We start from the raw sequence: 23,301 nt of genomic DNA, 5'->3' as shown, positions 1-23,301 counted from the left end.
GTCCACAAGGTCCTTCAGACTGATATATTATAGCTGATATTTCTAGAATAGGAAAGGGCTCATATCTCAGTGAAGTACAAAGCTTTGAAATCTCTGCTTTAGGGGAAACTTGGATAATGCAGCTCTCCTAAATACAACTGAAATGGTGAATGACTGGCATTCCTAAATCTCTGCCTCCAAATGTTATGACCCATCAAGAGGCCTGCAGGCCAGCTGACCCGGCACCAGGGGCTGAATCTGGTCCACAGGCCAGGAATTGAGCACCCCTGTTGAAATACAGGTACACTGCTGGAATAATACTACTGCCTTCTAATGCAGTGAGAGGGACTTGATAATCTAATTGGTCTTTTCTATTTCTAAGCAATATGTGACCTTATTGGCCTTGCCTGGACAGTTCCATTCACTATGCCTTGGTGTTTACATCTATTGTCCACAGGATGGCAGTGGTTCCCCATACCTAAAACTATTACTAAAGAAAATTCAGTTTCATGAAAAAGAAATTTAGCAAGTTGTTTTCAATATATAGTGCATACAGACATGAAATAATTATCTCAGAAAAAAGGGTGTAAACCCCAGACTGAGCCCTCTTTCATCAATAACTTAGGGAAGCTATTTTTCTGATTTTGCTCTTCTTTACAAATAAGTCACTCTGTGAACTGATTTAGTCACTTATAAGATAAAAATATGTCAGAACAGTGCTACTTCAAAAGGAAGATTGATGCATTCTGAACGGACACAGTAAAGCTGCTGCACATTCATTTGCTAAGCCTGGACTTGAATTCTGTAATCAAATTACAATCCTGATTGATAGCTCTCCAGTTCATCATAGCAGGGCCAGAATTAACAACACTCTGTGATCCATTTGGGAAACTCCTCTTTTAGGTGCCCAGAATGTATTACAGAAAGCAGAGAAGTTGTCCATTACTACAGAATGCTATAACCTGGAAGCTAACACCAACACTGATGTCTAACTGAAATACAATATTTTGTGTGGCCAGAAAACTGGATATAGGGGCCTTCTTTTTACTTACACCATTCACTCAAAAAGCCTCTGCTTTTGAAAGGTCCTATATATCATGGCTCCTTTAAAACTACAAGCAGTTTATTTATTCATTCTTGAACAGGGATCATCAACTGTCATGTATCTACCACAACAACCAAGATGAAACTCTCCACTCTTGTACAGAATAGGTGAGGTGCACAGATGAGGAATTATAGTCTGTGAAGCATCACTCATGGGCTACTACTGGACAGTGTCCAACTTCAATGAATTCTTGAAAATTCCTTGTTGATTTAGATACTTGTATGACTCTTTTCATCACTGCAGAAGCTTATTATTTCCCAGTCATCACTGAATTTATCTTCTCAACACCTGGTGTTGTCTTATGAGGTAAGCTACTATGTGTTATTTTGAAGATAACACTAGATCAGTGGGGACCAACCTACCAGTCAGGTATTAGCCTGGCAAATTCTCCCAAGTTCCCCTTCCTCTTCCCAATCTGCTGCTCTGCTTTCTGCTCAATCTGACACTGTGCTGCCTGCTCCTTTCCCAATCTGCCACATGCCACACACAGAAACTGCCCATGCCACATATAAAGGCTTCCTATGCCACATGCATCGCACATGCTGTGAGTGGGCCACCCCTGCGCTGGATTACAATAACGCAATAATGGGGCCTTCTGCCTTCAAAATATATGAGCATATCAACTCAAAAAGTAGGGAGAATCAAATGAATTGCCCAAATACATTACAAAGGGAAATGTGCTGCTGCCATAGGAGTCTTCAGTCTGTATTCTCTAGACTATCCTACAACCTAATGTGGAAGATCCTGTTTGCCAGATGGAGAACAGTCCACAAAATAAGAAGAAATGAATGAGACATTGGGTAGATAAAAAGAATCAACTGAACATTAGTACATCAGGGAAACATGCTCAGTCCAAAGGTTTGTGAACCGGAGCATTTAGAAATGACTATGTAGTTTTTCCCTGGCAAAAGCACAAGATAGTTTACATTAAAATTACTATTCTGTTACACATCCATTTATTTTTAAAGTAGTACAGTTGAACATTACAAAGTTCCTGAAAACCTTACAAGGGACTTTAAAAAAATTAAGAATCCCATGTTTGTTTGTTTCAGGGGGGTGGGGGGGCGGAGAATCAGGGCACCAAAAAGTCATGCCATTTGCAACCCAATATTAAGTTGTGCTGTCATTTTGATTCAATGCAATATTGTGAAATGATAATATTATTCCAGCCAGAGTAGTTCCATAAAGCTTGCTTGAAATTAGGATTAGGGTTGATAGAGAGGATGCAAAATTCAGACATGTTTGGATCCAAATGAAAACTTAGAATAGGTGAAGGGTCCTCACTGTGAATAGTAGCAAAGAAGAGTTAGCATAAAATACAATAAAACAAAGTTAAAATACAGAAAAAAACATTTCCCAATATAAAATCGAGTTTCCTAGAAGATATATAAAGTGGGACAGTAAAAAATCTGAAAATATCTTTTCAACTAACCTGGCTATCTACACAGTGGGGAAAGCCTAGCAAAACATTCCTAACCACCATCCTATTTGCCACAGCGTAAGTCAAGGAAGATCAGCTGTCTACTCACTTAGTCCAACATCACCTTCCTCTTGATCCAGCTCATTTGGAGGCCGATGGTGAAAGATGCAGTTTAGAAGGAGGCCAATGTGGCTCAGAAAGATGAACGGTGGAGGCAGCCATGGCTTTTCATGGTATGTCATGATGTAACGGTAGCGGTTGTATTTCCAGAGCTTGTTTGATATGGCTTTCATATCATAATAAACATTACTGATAACAGGAAATAAAAAAAACACTATATGAGCAATCCTTCTATGACATTATGCGATGCTATCAATATATTAAGCCATGGACAGGTGTTCATTTCTAACAGTAAGAATTTCATAGAATGTCTCTGAAATTCTTACTGAAAGGAAAATATCCCCGGAGTTGGAGCACACATGTGCTGCAGCCCTCCTACCTGGAAAGCTACACAGGTGAGCACTCCAGCCAAGGACACCAGAGGGCTGCTCCATGGGCCACCCACTGATTGACACTGATTGATGGGATGACAGTAAGCCATTCTCCCATGATGGGAACCCTCCCAGGGTTGTCTGTGGCAGTTGCTGTTTTTCAGCAGCTGCCAATTGCCTCTTGACAGTCAACTACTTCCCAGGCAGTGGAGAGGACAGGCTGCCAATTAGTGGGCTCCTGTTAGGGTGGAGGTGGCCCAAGAAGCAAGCCTCTAGTACTCCCTGGTTCTCTCCCAGTTTCTGCTATGGGAAAATAGCCCCACTCCATGCATTCCTACAGGCCAAGCCAAAGGGGTGCATGTAGGGAGTACAGGGGTTGTTGGTTGTAGCCATGTTGGTCTAAGGACAAAGGCAGAGAAGGTTCTTTGGGTAGATGTGATATCTTTTATTAAACCAACTAAATAGTTGGGAAAATTGTTCTTTGTAAGCTTTTGGGCACAAACACCCTTCTTCAGGCATACAGAGAGTCTGCTGGTGAACTGTATGCTCTCCTGTGTAGAATAGAAGCCAAAATGCAAAATACAGGTCTGAGAAAATGCAAATATATGGCAGTGAGGATAGGAGGGGTGGAAAACAGCAGGTGCAAGACAGGTGGGAGGAAAGGTGATAGAAGAATGTAGCTGGTAAAAATGCAGACAGGTTACCTGGGATTCTCAGATGGCAGGCAGGTTACAATGGGAGTACAGGGAAGAGGAAGGAGGGAGAGAGAGCAGAGGACTGTGGGACATTGGGCCTCCTTAGCCATTCAAGTTAGTGCTGGAGAAGGGCAATCTTCCTCATAGGAATCTAACTTTCTTGCAGAACAACCAGTTTTCTTCCAAAAGAAATCCCTTGAATGCCTGTATGCTCTCTTTTTGTCCCAGAAGAAAGGCTTTTCTTTGGGCACAAACGTAATGCCTGTCCACAGCCTAAGTACAGCTTTCCAAAGCCAAAGAATAAATGTTTCCCATTGTTTGAGTTATTAGGAGTTTGCTAAGTGGTGCTGCCTGGTTCTCTAGTTGTAAGACAGGGTTTTAGTTTTTTGGTTGTGTTTTTTTTTTTAATGGCAAAACAATGAACAGACTCTCTACACGCCCCATGTGTCCCTCACCACAATGACACATACAAATACTCTCCCAGAATTTGAGGTTTATCACATGGCAAAAAAGAGGCACTCTTATGGGAGCATCTTTTAGAAATAATGGCAGTTTGTTCATAGGCTTTTTGGCTCTGCAACAACATACCAGAGGTACCTACTTAAAGAAAGCAATCAGCAAGTTGACCATGATGATGTACTGTACAAAGAGGTACACAGCCTGGAGGAATGGTGTGAGGAACGAGCCTGGAGGACAGTCTTCATCTAATTCACAAGCTGTAAAAAAAGGAAACCATAGATTTTATGTAAATTAGTACAAATTAATAAAAGGTTATTAATGTTTTACCTCCTTTTCATTCTGAAATGCCAGATGCTAAGTTAGTAAAGCTGGCTGGACCCAATGATTTCAGAGGAGTTACACTAATTAACACCAACTGAGGAGTTAGCCCTCTGTTTAGGGAATATTTTAGATCTCTTTGTACCACTACTGAACCTAAATACCATTTACATAATAATCTGATTGTGTCAATGAGGCAAACCCAGTCAGTGAGGCATTTTGTTACAGTTAAAATTGAACAAACACTAAATGTATCATGAAGTCCCAAAATTGACTGATTTTTTTCTTATCATTTGCCATTTTGGTATCAGGGTCTTTTAATCAAATCCTGTGTTTTTCTTTGAAAAATAATCTCTGAAGAAACCTGAAATTCATGAACAATTTCACAATCATAAATCAGCGTATACAACCACTGCATGAATAGCAGGTCTTTTTAGGTAACAAAATATTCAATTCAAATTTTGTGAGGATTATCATCAATAAGAGATTAAATAAACTGAATTGTGAAAGATGAATTGGCAGTGTTCTTAGAACTGCTATGGACTTGGAAGAAGTTCTCTCATAGCTGACCTTGAGAAATAAGTCAGTTTGCAACTGCATCAGCAGCAAGAATGAATGCAGCATCCTTGAATACTTACATGTTTGTAGGATATACTGAGCTATATTCCATATTGAAGTAGAATTTTTTTTCTAACTCTCTTGGGGAAGAAGGGAGGTTGTGCCCTTTGCTTGGTAGCATGTAAGTGCCTTCCATAAAAATAAAAATAACCCCCACAAAAAACAATAGATACAATGAATTCCCCAGTGAATTTCATGGACTTTCTGTTTCTTCTCCATTTAGTCTCTGATCAGATTTTAAACTCCATTTTAATTTTATTTATCTACAGTCACTTATTTGTATTGTTGTCAATACATTGATTGGCTTAAGTCTTTTTTGAAGGGAAGTTGTCTGGATAAATGACAGTGCCCATGTCATGGCAGAAAGGTTTTTTTCAAAGAAGATAGTTTTGCAGCATTCCCATTGGCTTAATCAGTAGAAATTGAATTTCACTGATTCATCTCCTTTACTAATACTACCTTGTTTCCAAGCTCTTACATGCTTCTTCCTGGGCTTTGTGATTTTTCATTCACAAGGTTAAAAGTTTGTAAAACTGATGTTAGTTTTTAACAAAGATCCTAAAGGAAATACAGGTCTTCCAGTTCCTGCACTACAACACTAATTCAGACTGGAACCAAAACCCTTTGAGGAAGCACAGACTTCATAAATGACTCAAGCTACAGCTGAAATCCAGCAAAGCACTTCCATGCATACTTAGCTTTAAGCATATCAGAAGTCCCATCAAAATCACCTACCATCTATTTCTCCAGCATAGACCTCACCAAACATCATCCAGTAAGGCTGAAACACTATATCTCGTGCCAGAGTCCAAGAAGGAGACTCCTTTGGAGACAGGATCGCTTTTCGTGCCACCCCAAAGCTCAACAACACTATGGCCATCATAATCACTATATAGAACATGTTTGCTGTCTGCATGGGAAAATTAATTAGAGAGATCTGTATTAAAAGAGTGGTGTTAATTATAAGAGTGAATATATATCACGGCTTTTAAATCCAGGAATCTGAACGTCAGCAGTAACAACAGCTACTCTTGGAAAGAGGGAAGTTTCATTTCCATGAATCAATTGCCCAGTAATATCCACTACACTTGAAATTACCCCCAGCACAGAGAGCCAAAGTAAGTCCTACTTGGTGCATAGACCTCATGCTGGCCCTCCACTCAGGGCTGAATTTGAGTTGATAAAGTCTTTCTGACAGGTCTCAAAGAGCACCATGGAAAAGTATTTCACCTTCTAACACTGCACTAGAATTAATATAGGAGCCAAAACGTAAAGGATTAATAAGACACTTTCCAATAACTGAAGGAAATTACAGAGGGAATCTGCAGACCTCCCTCAAGACCACACAGTATTTTAGCCTTAGCTCTGACATAAAAAAATCTAACTTTGATCTCAGGGAAATTTTTCCTGCTAAAAATGGGATATAATTATTTGAATCAAAATGTAAAATAATAATGAGACAGTTTCGAAGAGCTAGGGGAATTACCTATGATACTAAGCCACTGTCTGCCAGAGCCAGAGACTGGTTTTTTTTCCTCCATCTTATTATCCAGCTGGATCAGAAAGCTCAACTAAAATGCAGTCTCTCTCTAAGGAACCAAGTGAAAATGGCTTTTGTGAATACATTCAAATAATGAATAAATTAGAGAAAACTCTGATCTGATCACATTGTCATTTCATGAATAGAATGAGGGGCAAAATTTACAGATAAAATACTTCTGAATTATCAGCGCAGCTCTAGTCTGCTATCATTTTGTTTTAGATCCATTTCTGAACTTTCATCTTCCCTCATTAACATCACAACTGGAAAAAATATTGCCCCAGAGTCAAGCACTTACCATTTTCCCAATCATTGTTAAATATGGACCCGCGTGCTGATTCACAGCAAAGAAGTCAAGGAGCCGCGTATACCAGAATATGATATCCAAGCAGTAAATTAGCCTTCCTGCAGTCTGAACAGGAGGATCAGCCCAGCGCAAGCCAAAACCAGTCATGAACAGGATGATAGCTATCGAATCGGTAAAGTTCCAGTATTCGTAAATCCACACCTTCACCTTTTGTTTGAACTTTCCTGGCTCTGAAATAAATACCTGACAAGAAAGGAAAACAATAACAAAAGTCTGGAAAATTCATTATATTGCCATCCTGTCTGAACCATCAACTGACACATGGAAATACGTGTTTTCAGCAAGTTCTCATGATGGCAGTTGTATAGGTCACCATTCTGTAATATACTATTTACTGAGTTTACAGAAACTCACAGTCATATTGTTCAAAAATCTCTCTCCCCACCCAAACATGCTCCTTTCCTTTACATAGAAATTATTTCTGCTCCTTAATGCTGAGGAATGCATTCCACCAAAGAAAAAAGCAGGCAGTTTTCTATGAGTTAAGCATGTGTATCTTTTTAAAACAGATACAGAACGTTTGAAGGAGGAAGCGGTCATGACCTACAGTAACCATTTCAAAAGCCCTAAAGTCATGGAAAATATCAGCCCAACCTTGCCGAGGTGAAAACAATTAAAATGTCTTACTTTCAACTGAACTAGTAAGATGGAGTATGATCCCTGTATTTTAGCAAGGACATGGTGATCCTAAAAAAAGGAGCTGGCAAGGCAAAGAATGAAACATTCAAATCCTTGAACTGTAAGTGTGCCCCAAAGGGATTTTCAGCCTCACTAAGCAAATGTGTGAAGTGGAATCTTTCAAAGGCCATAAATAAGACCTTTATACATTGCATGATTGAGGCCAATTACACATTGCTCTGTAAGATCAAACTGATAAAGAGCAAGTAGCAGAAAGATTTTGAAGTGTTAGGCCCTGATCCCGTAATTTACACATATACGCACCTATATATAACTGTGTAGCTCCATTCCAGTCAATGGGATTACTCACTTGAGTAAGTGTTTGCAGAATCAGGACCTAAGGCTTTAACAATTACTTGATACAATCTAGAGAAATGTTTTTTTCACAATTGCACATAACAACAAAACCCTCAACATTTAATTACTGGCATGTATAAGACTCAGTGTCCTACAAAATTCTTTCCAGTGGACCAGAATTACTAAATCAACAAAGCCCCAGCCCTCATAAGACAGGAATTTCATGATTTTGGGTTACTATGGAGTCCAAAAACAAGAAGCTGACAACAACATGAATAACCACAGTTGTGACGCTTGAGGTGCCTGATGTTTCTTATCTTTATGTCTTTTAATGAGATCACCCTCCTGGGTATTTTAATTATTTAAACCCTTATCCAGCCACATTCATTCCAAACCATGTTTCCTACTCTACATTCTTGCTCCATTTGAAATCCATTATATTCCCTCTTTTACCACAGTCCCACTGTTGAGAGAGAGAGAGAGAACTGTTCTATTTATTCCCTTTTAAGTACATGGAATTAGATTCCAACCAGCAGAGCTTTTAAAGTGCACCCCCCTCCACTTCTAAAAATCAAGCATTTCAAATATCTTATATTACTTCCAATATTGCAGTCAAATGAATACAGGTTTGCCTTCTCTCTCCTGATCACACAAAATAATTTGGAAAAATAATTTTATCTGCTTTATTCCTTAGCTCATTTTTGGCTTTGGAGTACAAGTCATGTTTGGAGAATCAGAGTTAATTGGCTACAATTAATTCCCAGTACTTTCCCCATTGTTGTTTTTTTTTAATTTGAAGACACTAAAACTTGTACAATATTATTAGGTGGATTTTTGTCCAAAGGGACTTAAAGGCGACTATTCATGTATTTTATATGCAATAGATCTTTTTACAATAACTATCACAGTGTAAGGAGTGACCCAAGGTAGAATTCAGATACCTATATCAATCTATGCCTAAATTTAGATTCATAAATCCAAATTAATCACCTAATTTTAAGCATACTGAACACCTGTCAGTTCCCACTGGCTTAGGTATCTATATAAGGAAACATTAAGCGTCCATTTTATAAACCCTTGTTTTATAAATCCTTGTAAATCCTTACAAAAAGAAACTATGAATTTGCTATTTATAATTCAGTCTTTATAGATGTAAGACAGAGCTTGTGAAAAGCTTACCTCCCTGACTTTCTCAACAGCAGTGGTAAAAATGTAGATGATTACAAGCCATTCTTGCACGCTGGGCCTGGGTTCCATTTTCACTAGCACAGTGTAAGTGAACAACATGAGAAAAGCCACATACGCCATCTACAAAACACACAACACACATTGCCTGTGAATAAATAGTTTCGACAAGAGCATGGAACACTACAATAAGTGTGTTTTATAATGAAACAAATGTTGTCAAACTAATGAGATCCTATCAAGAATCAGAATACAAAAATTGTCCTTCAGCCCCATTGTGCCCATTCTTAGGGATTGTCCCCCAGACCCTAAACAACATTTTTAAACGTCCCACCACTTTATTCCAAAATATTGAACAAAAGGAGCTTTAAAATTATTCTTCTGAGGTAAATGCAGCACACATTCAAAAATGTGGCCTCAATCTTATGATTTTCAATGGGCATGAAAAATGCTTCTGACTCTACAGAGCCCCACTAATATCAAACAATGTTGTATGTGCATCTTGTTGGTTCTGTAGTATTAACTATTCCCAGAGCAAAGAACATTGATACTGACATTAGCACTAAAGCTAGTGAACAGATAAATGAGTTCACAAAGAAAAGCAAGTTGGCTTCTGCTACATTTGAAACATAAAAATATTAATGTTTGCCAAAAGATAGAAATTAGAAGAACAACTATTATTTTTTCAAGATGCTTAATAGTATTATAAACAATTTGGACCATTACAAATATTGTTCACAGTGGCTGACAGACTTCCTTAAATAAGAAAATCTACATGTACACTATGGTCTCTACCCAACAAGCAGCTTCATCCTATACTCACTGAAGCAAAAAATAAAGCTCCCATAGCACAAGATTAGGGACCAGTTACTAAATGGATTAAGAGAACACATTTTTCTGTTCACACACCAAATTATCTTATATGCATCAATACAAGCCTCTTCAAAAACAATTTATAAAAGATAGGGGTGGGGGGGCTTACATAGTAAGTTCATTTATGTAAAGTCATATTCAAATCTTTTTTCTACAGATGTGCCTGGCTCCTGAAAAATACATATTTAAGAATTTTTTGTCATGCTTGAAATCCTGTTTTAATAGCAGCTGCTTAAAATGATAATATATGCACACAATTATTGTTAGGATGAAAGGAGGAAGCAGATCTTACATTCCACCCCAAAAATGGATGCATTTAACTGGTAGATGCCATCAATTACTGTATATGCAGTCTAAATAGGTTTAATAGGGTTTAATAGGTGTTTCAGGCAACATGGATATCTAAGTATTATTGCAATGACCAACCGTGTGAAACCAGAACTTGACAATTGGAGCGTTGTAGAATTCATAGACTTTTCTAGTACCAGGAAGGTTTCCCTGCCCACTGCTGGTGGTAAATGTATGGCTTTCATCCAATTTCTCGGGCCCCTTTTCAGCATCATATTCCTTTAAAAAGAAACAGTATTTTAAAGCCAGAAAACACAGTGTACAAGGTTCATAACAGAAGAAAATTTGGGACAGTGAATCTATAATACTTGCTGGGCGCATCTACACAAGACGCTACGTCACCGTAGCATTGGCAGGCACAAACTGTGATGCCGCAGCTATGCTGCCGTAACAACATACTCCTTCACTATAGCACATTGCAATGGCAATGCAGCAGCTAAAAATAACCATGCACCACCAGTTAGGAAGTACTAAATGATGGCACAATAACAACGGTGCCATAGGGGCACATGTAGACATGCCTGCTGTATACTATATTCAGAAACAATTAGCATATCCGAGTTACATGCAATTATAACTAGAGCATTTGCAAGCAAACAGAAAAAAAGGGAGGGGGAAATAAGCAGGCACACCTCTTTACTGTAAATACCTAAATTTCTTTTGGGTTTAAATTGATGATTTAATGGTTAAGAAACTGGACTGGGATCTTGAACATGTCACTTGCAAAATGGGACAAGACTGCTTCCCAAACTAAGAAGCGTGGTGATCATAAAGCTATTCATTTGTGAGGCATTAAGATACCATAATAATGAAATACCACAGAACAGTCCTAAGAAATTTTGGAGTGTGGATGCACAAAAAAGTTAAAGAACATGAAATATTAACATGACATTTGATTAGCTTATGTGCTTGATTAGGGGGAATAGTACTGCTTTATATCGGTCTGGGCACCTTAGAGTGCTGCATGCCCCCTTTACTGTCTCCAAGAGGAAAGATTATCTGGCCCTTAATTCCACACATACCTTCAGCCACTGCTTGGCTGAGGAAAAGAGAATTATGGTGTTGAAACAGAAAATGTCAAGATTTCAAAAGAATGAACAGAGCTTGTGTACACTAGTGCACACTGCCCTAGAAAATCAGGAATGGCATCCAAGATTACCAGGTCTCACCGGCTCTATACCTGTCAGCAAATATCTGAAAAACTCAACAACCTCCCAAACACTCTCTGGTGTTGTTGCACACTGTAGTTGACAGTTTACTACAGCTAACAGTTATTCTATTACTCTCCAGCTGCAGAGATCTATGTGGGAGACCTTAAGATCCAACTCTGTAGATAAAACATATGGACATTTGTATGACAAAAAACATGATGGATTTTCCGTTTTTTCAGTTATTAAAAAAAATCTTGGAATTACACACACAATATACATGAGAAGAATATTATGAAGATTGCAAAGTCAAACTCTTAAAAGTTAGGAAATGAGAGAATGATGCATGTCTGTACATCCTTATTTTGATTTCTCTGTGTACATGCATTATGACAGTTTTTAATGATATCATCTCACAACATTTTTCCCCACACACTTAGTGCCTCAGCCACTCCACAGTACAGACTTGCTGTGTTGTGAATGAGACTGTATTGTGAATGACACTCTTCCTGAATGAAACAAGGACTTGCAGGAAGATAAAATGAGTTTTCAGGATGGAAGTACCAGATAGCTGAACTGTGCCCTGGGGGATTGGCTGTTATGCCTGAATTTGCCAAAAAGATTTTTATATGAAGCTGGTCAAGCCACTCCACACATATTTTGCCAACCTGGTGACTCACTTGCATTCTTCATTTTTTGTGTTCCCAGTTTAAGATTCTGGGTTTAGTTTGCAGAAATATTGAGCATTTGCAAGTTGAATAGTTGAACAATATTTTTAACATATTACAGGGGTGCAATATATAGTTATTGAGTTATATATATATAATTGGATGTGTGTGTTTATTTTATCATCATGACCTTCCTTTGAGGCAGGGCTGTATTGCAGATGGGGAAGTGATACTCAGGATAGATTAAATAACTTGCTGACATGGCATAAGAATTGTGTGGCTGAACTTGGAATTGAACACACATCTCCTGATATCCAATGCAAAGCCATATACACCTGAGAGTCCTTTCTAGCTTTTAAGAAACATTTTGGTTATAAAGTGTGCCTTCTCTTCTTTTGAATGGTCTTGATGTTCCACCAATCAAGTTATCCTTTGTTATGCAATTCTGCTGTCTGTTAGCTGCTTTTGGTAAGGCAGCTCCTATTTAACAGCCTTGAAGATTGTTTTTAACTCTCTCCAATGAAGTTACATTTGTTTTTGCTTCAATCAAAATGAAAAATACAACCCTAGGCCTCTAGCATATTAGTTAGGCTTCCAGTTTATTTTCAACTGGAGAAAAATGTGTTGTTTTATATGTAATGATGTACCTCACCATCTGGACCCCCTTTTCAAAATTCCAGATCTGTCCATGATTCCTTACATGCAACTAGCCTCACTGATTTCAAGAGGTCTAGTTGCAAAGAAAAGTATGGCTCATACTGAGAAAGGATGGCAAAATCTGGCGCACAGTTTTCTAAGAGGTGAAACATTTTAAGAGAAAAAAGCTTTCAGTAGAAAACTACTAGTGTAGATCCGTGCAGTAGAAAAACACTGTGCTATCCCAACTCTGTGGAAGTAATAGGTAGCGTCTTACTAACCAGAGACATTGCATCTTTAGGGCTAGATAGGCTCTGATCACCAAGATGCCATGTGTCCTGGGACTGGGGCACATGAGACATTTCTGCTTTGCTTTTAAACTCCAGCATCAAAATAGTAGGAGGAAGAAGAATACTTAGAATGACCTGGAAAAGAAACACAAGGCTGAGGACATTCATTCAGAACAAGTGGTATATACATATGGAGCCAGCCTCTCCTGCAGTATAAATCTGGAGCACTTTTACTGACTCCACTGAGGTTTGTTATGGTAAGAGCCACCAAACAGCACTATTGCACAATCTTACAAGTTATTTTTCATATTGTGGGACTCAGTTTTTAGTCTCTGAATAGCAGTAAAATTATTGCTAGTTTTGAGTTGGAGCAATCATTCCTAGAGAAAAAAGTAGATACAGTAAATCTCTTTTATAGTATGTAGAAGAGATCCCTCCTTGTCTTTATTCTCAATTTTGGAAGCAATTCCTTGTCTTTATTCTCAATTTTCATTTTTCTGAGAATTGGGCAGCAAGTTTTAGTTTCACCTTTTTCAGCCTACAGGTAGCTCAGATGCTGTGAATTACTTGCTAATGTTTTGATTTTGTCCCCCATATCTTGTTATGAGGAGAATAATAGAATCAGTAATATCCCTCCTTTCAGAAGGTTATCTGCAGCAGTACAATGTGCATGGATTTCAATGGGTTCTGCATGGTTGCATTTGACTAGGATGCCTAAAAAGAACATATTCTTCAGCATAAGCTGTCTCTGCATATTCTCACTCAACAGCTTGAACAGACTAAACGGGGCACAAATCAGTGAGCTTACCTTAAACCATGAGTTTTTCCGCATTTTTAGACAACCCATCCACATGTCAGTCAGCAACATCTGTGTGCAAGTGTGAGACACAAAGGGCCGTAGCCCCACTGACACAGCCAGTTTTAGGCAAGTTGAGTTACTCCAGTTTTTCAGCTCATAGGTCAGCAGCTTCATAGCCATCTGCTCATTTTGTTTGAATGCATTATCTAGTATGTCTAAAGCAAGTTGCCCGAATTCACTGTAGCAGCACAGAAGAAAAAAGAAGCAGCAATAATTTTAGAATATGAAGTGGTCTGTGCAAAGTCATAGCTCCAATGTATCTAGCACTAATCTAATTGGAAAGCTCCTTCCACATGTGGCAGATATAACATTGCATTAACTATGACTTATCTCATTTTTCATGCAACACCTCCTCCTAATCTTATCTCCTAACTTTGCCATGTGATTACAAATAGATCTCATATTGTTCAGCATTATTTACTTTAATAATGTACTTGCCATCATTATAGGTGGAAATTGTAGGCAACTGCATAAGCATTTTAAACTCATTATAGCCCTAAGCGTCTCTCAATGGGATAAGAAAAATCTCACTTTGAATAGACCTTTATAGAGATGGCAGTCTACATGAAAATGGCAATTTGCCCTTGAGCTCCCAATCTGCTCCACCTTAGTTGCTCAGTCATTATTAACAAAGAGGTGGTCAAAGACTAAATCTAAAATTAAAACTTGGAAGACACAGAAAGACTGCTTAATCTGTTCAGCCCGTGTGATCACTTTGATTGGTTCAGATACATCAACACATTTCTCCTTACACAAACTAGGAGTTAAAGCATAATGTTAACATGGACTCACTAATTCATGCTAAAACATTTGGTACGTCCACTATAGACAAAGGTACATGACCCTTTTCCTGTACTAAGCTGGTTGAGTAAAAGCTCCTTGTTTATTTTATACTTTTCAGATAAGTTTGTTAGCTAGTATGCTAACATTAATCCTTTAAAGCAACACCTTCAGATATTAAGCTGGAAAGACAGAAAAAAAAAAGTTCTTGTACATTTCACAGCATATGGAATCACTGATCTTAAAAGCTTTGGCTGATGGAGAGAAAAATGTCTAACCATTCTAAGCATTGTAGATCTTTATTAACTGAAGTGAAGAGAGAACTCATACTTTGAGTACTTCTTCAGTTCTTCTGAGGTGTCATCCACCATATTGCTCTCCTTAGCTTCGTGTGCCATTGCCCTGTAGAGTTTGCAAGCCACAACAGCCTTGACCATGGCCTCTTCTCCATGCTGCCAGAAGAACATTGCCATCTTCTGCCTTCTCATTAACACTGCCCAAACCAAAAGATCATTATAGGGGTAAATAAAGCCAGCAGAGTCATGATCCTCTGAAAGGCTGAGTTCATCTTTTGACTTCTTTTTAGACTTTCGAAAAGCAGTTGACTTTTCCTGCAAATTAGTACACAAAAGTCTGAGTGAGATGCAATAACTTAAATAAATGCTACATATATAAAATACATACAGATAAACTTCAATATACCCTGGTCCTGTCAGTGATCAATATCTACAGATTGATTTCTGAAGATTAATGAACATTTAAAATGTGAATCTTGGGCAGTTGCTTGAATCAATGGAAAAAGTTAATAAGAGATTTACATTTGATTTTAAAAGGCTCTTGAACAACCCTCTGAAACTGTGCCTTATCCTGCTTAACCACTCCTTCAGATTTCACAACACTGATTTATTTATTGTGGTGTGTTTGTACCACTAATAAAGGAAAAGTGACCAGTACTGTGAATTACCCCTAACAAATTTGTGACAATTGTGTTGATTTTTATTATAGTATAAGATTGTTATACTGCGAGTCTGTGTTTGGACCTTTTCCTACTAAAGGTGGGGTAAAAGTCATGTTGGCTTCCATAAAACTACTCAAGATCTGGATTTATTGTAGTTTATCTAAATCTATTGCAACTCTCCTGTCTGTCCACTCTGTTCTTTGGTAAATACAAACTAAACTACCATCTGTTTCATTCAGGGATAAATTATTTATAAGATTCATTTACTGTAAAATAGGAGCAGACAGGCAAACAGTTACAACAGATCAGCCAATGCACACTCATAGCAGTAAGTCCACCCACACCCTGTTAAAGATATAGAATTTTGTCTGCCTACAACCTCAGATGATTAACTGCTCATCAGTGTAACAGATTCACAATCTAATCTTGAGTCACTTCAGTGATGTTAATGAAAATACTCTCATTTCATGCTGTTCTGTCTGAGAAAAGAATAGAATTCATTTTGTTATAGTACCTAGTAGAGCCAATTTCAAGGGAAAATATTTTGCTGTTGTTGTGAAATTGACAACACCAGGTGACTTCTGAAGAATTTTATTTACACACAGATAAAATTTTATTTTTGATGTGAAACAGTAAAGTAAGGGATGCCACTGAATCTTATCTTTGCGTCTAAATAAGAGGGTCTTTACCTGAGTGGTATATTAGAGAATCTTGACACTGTTACATTTCAGAGGATAAAAGCCTGAATCAAAAAGGTTGTGAAGGTTAATGAGTTTAATTTTAACTCAGTATTGTAAAATAGAAATAATTGTGCTTCTTGAGCTCATCCTTCTCCTCTCAGGCATTTAGGTAGTTATTCCATGGTAATATGCATCTCATATCTATAATAAACCTCTTAAACTGATTTTTCAGTTGGGTATATCCCTAACAAAATTCCCAAGGTCAGAAAGTAATTATAGTACCTTGCATTTGTAAGGCTGTGCTGTTCGGATGAACTGGGAATGCAAAGTGTTTTCAGCAGATCCAACTGTGCTACCCATCTGATTAGTCTGATGAAGGGAATGATGAGAAAAGCCTTGAGAAAAGCTGGGGACCACTCGCTAGTTCCAAAGATAGGCCATAAAACACAAAAAGAGAACATGAAAATTAGGGATGAAGTTTGCTCTCATTTTATCTCTGATTTTAGCAGCACTGGTGGGAAATGCTGTCTTTGAGACCAGCAGTTTACTGGTTATCTTTATAATTACAGCAGAGTTCCTTCTGTTTACTCTGTCAAATGAAAAAGTCCTACTTCCTACCTAACTCTAAAACTATTTTACTCTAAAGGACAAATATCACACCCCCCCTAATTTTCTAGCTATAATAAAAATGTAGATTCTTTTGTACATGTAAGGAAAACATAGGGATCTAGTCTTCCATGAGGGCTCCATGAAAATAGCTCTTTTAATTAGGGATGAGCAAGTGCTGTATAAAGAGAAATAATGACTGCATTCTTCACTGGTCCAGCTACAGTTAGAGTGAAGCAGGGCATCTTTAGTATATTCAGGAACACAATAACAATTTGAGAAATTCATGAAGAGTACTAAAATCAAATCTATTAGGAGAACTGTACACTCAAAATGTAATGATCCAAGTCAGAATTTGTTCAAAATATTTAAGTGATCCTTATAAAACTTAAGTTTCATAAAAAGGCCTATAAGATACTTAGCTATACAAGTCATCAAGATCTTTTGTTTATACTTCTGGAAGACAGTATGGCTAGGATCTTCAGGGTTTTTTTTTCAATATTGACTCAGAAGATACATGATGACCTGCTGGATCTTTTTAATCATTTCCTGCAGCACCTTGGTATTTGAAGAACTGACATTCCCCAACATTGTTAAATATGAGAGAGATGATTAAATCATACCAGAGAGAGTATAAAATTGATATCTTGTGTTCAGAAAGTCAACCATCATTTTTTTTATATACTTTTGGCTAAACAGCTTATCTCAGTTCAAAAAAACAAACAAAAAACCCAAAAACCTGGTAGCTCTCTCTGTTTTTGCAACAACCCCAAATTGTGTTGCATATTTTTCTCTCTGATGAGTGTAAGGTATTCTATCAGTTCTGACAGCAATATACTTTCTTTTTTGGCTTCCAGAAATACCCTAATTAAAGTGCAGTTATATTTTGAAAATGAAGTATAGAAAAATATTACCCCCTGTGGTAATTGTACTTTACAGCAAGCAGGTTTCATGGCATAACAGTTAGCAGTCTGGACTCTGAATTCAGCAATCAAAGCTTTCCAGGACCTTAAAACACTGAACAGGTTAGACAAATGTGCAACAGGAATGTCTCAGGCATAGCTGATCTTGGGCCCAGGGAAATGAATTAGCTTCCCTCTTGATGTTTTTCCAGGTCTATTTTCTGTGATTGTGTGGGCATAATGGGAAGACAATATGATTGCACGAGTGTAAACAGAGGCTGACGTGGCTTACAAACCCTTTACGGCTCATGATAACAAATTAAAAAAGAGCCCAGCTTGGCTCCCAGAGGCCAGCACAAGTTTGTTCATTTAAAAACTAGGGGCATTTTTACATGTGTTCCAGAGGTGAGGGGAGGGGGGCCTTTAATTACAGCAGCTCCAAGAGCTGCTGTAATTAAAGTGCCCACAACATCTTGTTTATCAGCATCCCAGTGCTTCAAAATGGTGGTGGGGGTGCTTTAACTAAAGCTGGTTGAACGAGCTTTAGTTAAAGCGCCCCCAGTGCCATTTTGAAGCACGGGGACACTGATACATGAGACACGGATGCTGGCTGGAATGTGCTATTTAGCATGCTTCAGCAGACTCGATTAATCAAGTCTGCTCCAAAGCACTGTAATTGCAGCGTACTGGAGCAGCCTCCAGGCACATCTATAGGCACCTTAGGCTTTTACTTGTAAACTTATCATAGCTGATGCTGCAATAACTGAAAAACACAAAATGTGTGTGCCATTTTGCCAGATATTGTTCAGAGCAGTCATATTTGAATATATTATGAACATATGTAAATGCATTATGATTTTGATTATTGTTCAAGCAATTTTCTGGGTATTACACTTAAGTGTCACAGATCACTATTTTATAGATGTTACCTTGCATTTTCTGTAGAGGCTGTTGTATAGAACTCTGAAATGTTTCCTTGTATAGCTGCTCCGGTAAGCTCCACCAATCAGGTACTCTATAACTAGCCCAATATCAATCAGTGATATCTTATAGTCCAAGGAAAGGGTGTTCTGTAACAAAAATACTTAAAATATTTAGAATGGCACTTTATATAGTACAGCAACCTGCATGCTAGCCAGCCTGAAGTGAGTTATGAAAGGGTATGGACACACACATTTGGAGCAGCCATTATGTTCTAATTGTTTTCCTGCACATGCATTATTCCTGGCTTGTTGAGGAAGGTAGCAGGTACATTTTCCTTTAGTTGGAGCATCTGAATGTCCAAACACTTCTGTTGTGATGCCAGCGCTACCTAGATTATCCTAACAGTCACGGCAAGGTAAAGAGCAAAAGTCAGACTCTCGGGACTTAAAAATAATCAGAAATAACCTGAACTGAAAACGAACAAGAGCTAACGGATAGACTTGAACACCAGTGCTATGCAGTTGCATTGGCCTACACCATAAACTATGTTTTTCTAGATGAAGATTCTTGACAGACTTCAAGGCTAATCCTAAGTAAAAAATATTACAACCTGCAGCAGAGAAAAGCCACTGAGGTCATCTAGGAATTCAAGAATAATGCATGAAGCTAGAAGGACTGAGACTTCCATGTGGTGTGTTGACAGTTAGGTATGCATTGTGTCCATCTTTTTGTACATGCTTCTTTGCCACACAGCATCCCTTTCCATCATACTAGAGTTGAACCTCAACACATCTTCATCATTACCTATGTTTCTATTAGACTGTGAAGGACTAGCATGAGCAACAAATATACGACCAGTGAAAAGGAGGCATAGATATGAATATTATTGGCATAATGAGGACACTGAAGCCTGATGTACCTCACAAATTTACTCAACTGCTCCACAGAGAGAGAATGATACAATAAAACCATGTGGAACTGCACATACTACCAATACAATCTTGATGGTATTCCTAGGTTCCAAGAGAGACTGATAAAGATCAATAAGATATTTCCTAAAAATGAGAGATTTTAGTCAGTGTTTGGCTTGTGACATCTGAAGATGATGTTTTTGATCCTGACCCTTTTCAATTTAGCTGTCAGTTGATCTTCCGAGAAGGCAGAGGTTAGCAATGCTTTTCAAAAATGTGCTTCGTGTCTTTTCACTGGCTTTGATCAGCCAGGAATACTTGGGTCAACGGGACTGGGTGACTGAGTGGAAGTCTGCAAGCACAATCAAAATACAGTACTAGTAAATGATACCAGTGGGTATTAAACAGTACAGACTGTAAGTATGTCTGTCTATATGGCAATGCTGTGCTCAGACACAATAAGCAATAACTGCCAATAGAAGCAATATTGCATATGCATTAATTCCCAAACTAAGAGCAGTATTACTTTGATACTGTGATTCTGCACCCAGGCTAATGAGACTCACCAACACAGCTATATTTCTCCGAGTTTGGGAGCTAAGATTTAATAGCATTATTAGCACGGTATGCCTCAGTCTAGTTCTGGCTTGCATCAAAAAAACTAACCCTGTATTTTGACTCCCTCCTGCTCAGACACTGATCCTATTGAGTGGTCAATAAGGCTCAAATCTGACTGATCTTTCATTAATTAAATTGCCAGTCTCTCTCCCTGTAAAACACCAGGTTTCATTACTAGACTCAGAGAATCCAAATTTATCAAGCTACCTAAAACTCAAAACACTAGTGGGGATTTATCAGATTCTATGCTCAAGAAGAAAATTTCCCATGACTTCAGCTATTGTCATGGCACAGGAATGAAAACATTCTCTGATGCAAAAGATTACAATGGCAAACACTAGCACTCCAGTATTCTCTCCTATCATGAATCATCTGTGTACTTGGTATCCTCTGAGACAGAGACACTGGTGGCAATAGGCACAGAAAGAACATCATCACATTCCACTGGACTATCAACAAAACAGCTGAGTGGATGAACACTGTGTTGTGGAGCACAGGGGGCCAACTGTTTCAAAAGAACGATATAAACAAGTCCATTATTTCAGCAAGAGTGAGAACAGACAAGAGTTCTTAACTCAGATGACTGGACCATGACAAAAGTACTTCCTCCAGTCTCACTGCATATAGACCTAGAGCATGTCATCAATATAGGCAGTCTTTGAACCCAGCTGGAATAGCTGATGTTTGTCATGGAAGCCATGGTATCCTGAATAAATTCACGGAATCATCATTAACATAGGTACCAAAACCACCTATGACCAGAAGTTAATACCATGTTTGACAGCAATTTACGACAGGAAAATCATGTGAACAGCCAAACTTCCCATTTCATTTTATTCCAAGATTCATATACTAAGAAGGTAGAGTCAAATGAATTAGATCCAGATATTTACTTAAGAGAAGATGCCAAAAGAACAGCATCACTCCTTCCTGCATTTGCAATGCTGTGAGTTACAACAGATAACAGTGATAGTTTGAAATAGATCAACTCTACAGCTAAACAACATGGTTGCTGATGATTCCTAGCCCAGCAATGCTCTATATACAGTAATCATTCACTGCCACCTTCTGTTCTCATGCAGCATATAGAAAGAGTGCTGCATCCTGTTGAACTATCTATCTAGCTCTCTTTCTCATCAGATATCAACTTCAAAATCTCTGAGCCACCGTCTGGTATTGTCGATCAATGTGTGGAGTCCATCTGCCCAGTCTGGGCATTTGTAAAGATTGCAGCTTTTGATTAAGGGCTGTGCAGTTTGTTGGACACCGCAATCACACAGGGGGCTGTCCAAGACGTTCATCTTGTAAAGTGTTGTTTTGAAGTGTACATGTCCAGATCTCAGTCTGTTCGGCTTGACCCACACTTAGCTGTTCCTGTTTAACAAGGCAATACTTGACTGAGACAGGACCTTTATAAGAACAAACTGTGGCAAAGTTACAGCACTGACTCCTTAAGTCCCTGGTGTTACTGATTAGTAATGTTACTTATGTAAATTAAGATGAAGAGTATTTGAACTATTTGGAGTGCAAAGCTTTGACTTTAAGGTATAGAACCCATGAGAGCCTTCCACAATAGTATGCCAGATTAATGGCTTTTAAGGACTGGGGGCTGGAGATAATTCATTCAGTGACCATAAAAACATAACAATTAAAGCATCGTGTCTAATCCTAAGCATTCTACAATGTTACGTGAAAACAGTTTTTGTTACCAGACCCTGATAAAAAACATTATACCCTCTGCTCCCCACACATTTGGGTTACCTGTTTTACGTCTTGAACGATATGGTGCAGAAGAAGGTTTGTTGGTCCTTGTTTCTGTGATGTTAGCAAAAGAGAAAGAAATGCAGATTTAAAAAGTGGATCCTTTTTGTGTGCATGTCAATAGCTGTGAAAGACAGACATGTCAGGAGATCCACAGGATAAACCATGGATCAGCAATATATAGCCTGTGGGCCAGATGTGGCACAGAAAGCCACTAGATCTGACCCATGGAGCAGGGGGGACTTTGGTGGGATTTCAGTGATGGGAAGCAGGGGGGCTCTACCTCACTTGCACCAGAGCCAAAGGGTGAGAAGCTGCTCTGGGACCAGGTAACTCAGAACTGAGCCCATGCCACTGCTGGGTAACAGCAGTAACTTAACTATGAGATGGGTGAAAAGGGCACCCATCCTCAGCACCAGGTTAGGAGGGGCGCTTGAATCACCCCGGTCCCCAAAGAGGTCCTGTCCTGGCAGCATACTAGGCCGGTGCAAAGTGCCTATTATCTGCTTTGGATTCAGCCAATTCAGGGGACAGCGATTCGATTTGGTGATTCGAATCACTGTCCCGAATCGATTCACTGTCAGGCCCATCCCCCGCCCCTCTCCCAGCCGGGCAATGGCTGCCCCACCCACCTCAGCTCCCAGCACTCGGGGGGAAAAAAGCCCCGACTCAGCGGGTGCTGCTGGGTGGGGGGCAATCCCCACTGCCCCCCACTGCATGGGGGGCTTTACACAAGCCCCCTCCCCCCCGCCGCCCCAGGGCTGCCCTGCCTGCCTCAGCTCCTGCCCTTTAAGGGAAAAAAAAAAATGAAAAAAACCCCTGCACTTACGATTCCTGCCCACCATGTGGGAGGCTCTTGCATGAGCCCTCCAAGGCCACTACAGGAGCTGGTGTGTCCCGGGGTTTTTCTCAGTTATTTTTTTCTTAAAGGGCTGGATCTGGGGCGGGTGGAGCAGCCATGGCGGGGGGACTGGGGGAGCAAGGGAGGGCCGGGGGGTTGTGCAGAGCCCCCCATGTAGCATGGGGCAGTGGGCGGCAGCAGGGATCACCTCCTGCCTGGCAGCATCTGGTGAGTAAGGTTTTTTTTTTAAAGCACTAGGAGCTGGGGTGGGCAGGGCAGCCATGGGGTGGGTCTGGGGGAGTGTGGGGGGGATGGGGCCTGGCAGGGGTCCTCCCATGGTCCCCTC

General features: G+C 39.2%; 1 protein-coding gene across 6 annotated transcripts in view; it reads right to left on the bottom strand.

The window, feature by feature from the left end:
* TRPM6 (transient receptor potential cation channel subfamily M member 6) overlaps positions 1–23,301 on the bottom strand; it is a 135,536-nt gene that overhangs the window by 49,505 nt on the left and 62,730 nt on the right. For 2 of the 6 annotated variants that reach the window (XM_019517451.1, XM_019517448.1), the window contains exons 13-24: positions 22,115–22,168; positions 18,830–18,970; positions 16,675–16,812; positions 15,085–15,365; positions 13,924–14,152; positions 13,107–13,250; positions 10,452–10,592; positions 9,147–9,275; positions 6,924–7,205; positions 5,821–5,995; positions 4,292–4,406; positions 2,614–2,813 (exon numbers count right to left, since the gene is read on the bottom strand). In XM_019517451.1, coding sequence (XP_019372996.1) covers positions 2,614–2,813; positions 4,292–4,406; positions 5,821–5,995; positions 6,924–7,205; positions 9,147–9,275; positions 10,452–10,592; positions 13,107–13,250; positions 13,924–14,152; positions 15,085–15,365; positions 16,675–16,812; positions 18,830–18,970; positions 22,115–22,168 — 2,029 coding nt within the window. Of the gene's footprint in view, positions 1–1,885; positions 2,368–2,613; positions 2,814–4,291; positions 4,407–5,820; positions 5,996–6,923; positions 7,206–9,146; positions 9,276–10,451; positions 10,593–13,106; positions 13,251–13,923; positions 14,153–15,032; positions 15,366–16,674; positions 16,813–18,829; positions 18,971–22,114; positions 22,169–23,301 lie in introns of those variants that run through there. The other 4 variants (XM_019517452.1, XM_019517449.1, XM_019517450.1 and 1 more) reach the window with 4 other exon arrangements.

This window comes from Gavialis gangeticus, unplaced genomic scaffold (assembly GCF_001723915.1).
Source record: "Gavialis gangeticus isolate Ggan-Ray unplaced genomic scaffold, GavGan_comp1, whole genome shotgun sequence".
In the NCBI taxonomy this organism is placed as follows: Eukaryota; Metazoa; Chordata; order Crocodylia; family Gavialidae; genus Gavialis; species Gavialis gangeticus.
Note: the sequence above shows the minus strand (reverse complement) of the source record. Positions and strands in the feature narration are given on the sequence as shown.